This window comes from Condylura cristata, unplaced genomic scaffold, assembly GCF_000260355.1.
Source record: "Condylura cristata isolate star-nosed mole 26May11 unplaced genomic scaffold, ConCri1.0 scaffold00025, whole genome shotgun sequence".
Lineage (NCBI taxonomy): Eukaryota > Metazoa > Chordata > Mammalia > Eulipotyphla > Talpidae > Condylura > Condylura cristata.
Genome location: NW_004567126.1, coordinates 31,233,803 through 31,235,963, shown reverse-complemented (window position 1 = coordinate 31,235,963; position 2,161 = coordinate 31,233,803). Strand labels below are relative to the sequence as shown.

The window sequence follows — 2,161 nt, the reverse complement described above, 5'->3', positions numbered from 1 at the left end:
GGCGGGGCGCCTCACCTCTGCAGGAACTTGGAGAACTGGCGGCGGTAGGCGAAGCCAGCCCGGCGCACCCTGATGTTCTCCTTCAGGCCCAGGTACTCCACCTGGTGCTTGACCCTGGGGAGAGGCGGCCTGAGTGCCCGGGGGGCCCAGGGGAGGCTGGGTGCTGCCGAGGGGGCTGGAAAGGAGGCTGGGGGGTCTGGATTCCTGCTGGAGGCCGTTTGGGGGTGCAGGTCTGGGAGGGGGGCCTTGCGGTCCTAGAGGCCAGCCTAGGGGCCTGGTCAAGGCCACTTCTCAGAGTGGGGAGTGAGGGGACTGTGCTAGCCCCTGGCCACTCCACAGTTAGTCTGGGGGTGGGCGCCCTTGGCCTTGAGGGGTGTGACCCCAGAACCCTGATGGGCTTGGTGCTGGTCCTCGGAGTCAGCCTGGGCCGGTCCTGGACAGGTGAAGTGACCCTGGCAGGCTTCGCAGGGGCAGTCTGGGGGCGGCGTGGCCCGGCCAGCCCGGGGAGGGTCACCTGCTCTCCTCCCAGTCGCGGGGCTTCTTGGTCTCGTTGGGCTTGATGCAGCGGATATAATGGGGGGTGCACTTCTTCAGCGTGGCCACCAGGTCATTGGCTTGTTTCTGAGGCAGAGAAGCGGCAGCGATGGGGCTCGGAGAAGGCGCCCACGGACCCTCTCTCCGGCTCCAGAGAAACAGGCACAGCGGGGGAGGGGAGGTGGCACTGGTGGGCCGTGGGGCTCGGGGCCCCTGCCCCCGCCGGGGGGTGCGCCCGGAGTGCCCACCGGGCTCTCTCTTCTGAGCTCGCCCCTTGGCCAGCTCACAGCAGGCGCAGTGTCTGCTGACGGGCGTCCGAGCCCGTGCGCAGGGCAGACAGCAGGCAGAGGCCCCGCGAGGCCAGCCCCGGACTGGGGACCTGTCCCTCGGCTGCGGCGTCGGGGAGGGGGGCCACGGGGGCAGGCGAGAGCGAGACTCCGGCCTCCGCAGCGGGCCCCGCAGGGCGTGCTTTATGCTGCCTCACGGAGGCAGAGGAGACGTTATTTCGGGGTGATGGCTCATGCCGGGTTGAGGGAGACCCGAGGGTCATCAGTGGATCTGGTTCAAGCCCAGCCCTGGCGCGGGAGGGGACGGTCCGCAGGACAGAGGGTGCCGCGCCCGGGGCCGCGAAGCCGGCCCACCTTGATCTTGGACCCCGCCGTGGTGGGGCGGCCCTTCTTGTCCCCGTCCAGCTTCTCGGGGAAGAGCATCTGCAGGAAGGCCCTGCGTGGCGACAAAAGGTCAAAGGTGACGGGGCCGTGGGTGCCCCCGCCTCTCGGGGCCAGCTGGTGCCCCCGCCGGCTGCTGCCCGCGGCGTGTGCGGGGTGAGGCGCCGAGCCCCGCTTTTTGCTTCGGCTCCTTGAGGTCCCCGCGTGACCCCACCTCCGTGAGCACGCGTGAGCTGGTAGCGGGGAAGCGGGAGGGCGCCACGGGGCGTGGTGCCCGCGTGGCCACGCCACAGCTGGTGCCCGCCCCAGGGGCCCGTCGGTAGGGCCGGGCAGGTGCACTTGGGTCCACAGTGCCCTCCCTCAGCTCCTCCTGACAGCGTCCCCTTTTGGGGTCACAGGAAGTTCTAGAACTAGGTGGCGGCGATGGTGGCCCACTCTTGGGCATGTGCTAAGTGCCGCGGGCTGGAACTGGCCCAGAGGTTCATCGTGGACGCCGGGCATTCGCCCGCAGTGAAGAGGAAGTCTGACAAGCGAGCCGCGTCCTCTCTGCTCTCCAGTCCCGTCCCCCGTTTTCCCTCACACTGGCCTCGGGGTTCTGTGGTTTCAGAGGGCCCCACACCCGGGTCTCTCATTCTCCGGGCTGGGCTGGAGGCCAGTCATTCTCGCAAATTCTCAGGCACGGCAGCGGCTGGTCCAGGGCTCCGCTTTGACAACCGCCAACATGGCAGCCACTGTTCTCGGGGTGGGGGGCCCCTCGGGTTTGGGGGAGGCCCGGAGGGAGGGGAGCCAGGGCTGGGGCCAGGGCAGAGGCCGGTCTGAGTGAGTGTTAAGTTCACAGCGGATTTCAAAGAGCGCGTGGACGGACACACGGAAAGTTTCAGCGATTCCTTGCTCCGCTTGAAGTCGATTGCGCGCCCAGGTGCGCTCAGGACGCCGGGCGCGCGCAGGGACCGCGGGGG

The 2,161-nt window shown here is 69.1% G+C and overlaps 1 protein-coding gene across 1 annotated transcript in view; it reads right to left on the bottom strand.

Moving 5' to 3' along the window:
- The window catches only part of MYO1F (myosin IF), a gene marked incomplete at its 5' end in the record, with an annotated part of 19,362 nt that overhangs the window by 9,813 nt on the left and 7,388 nt on the right, over nucleotides 1–2,161 (bottom strand). Inside the window, 3 exons of the mRNA XM_004688956.2 lie at nucleotides 16–114; nucleotides 515–621; nucleotides 1,176–1,257. Coding sequence (XP_004689013.1) covers nucleotides 16–114; nucleotides 515–621; nucleotides 1,176–1,257 — 288 coding nt within the window. The remainder of the gene's footprint in view (nucleotides 1–15; nucleotides 115–514; nucleotides 622–1,175; nucleotides 1,258–2,161) is intronic.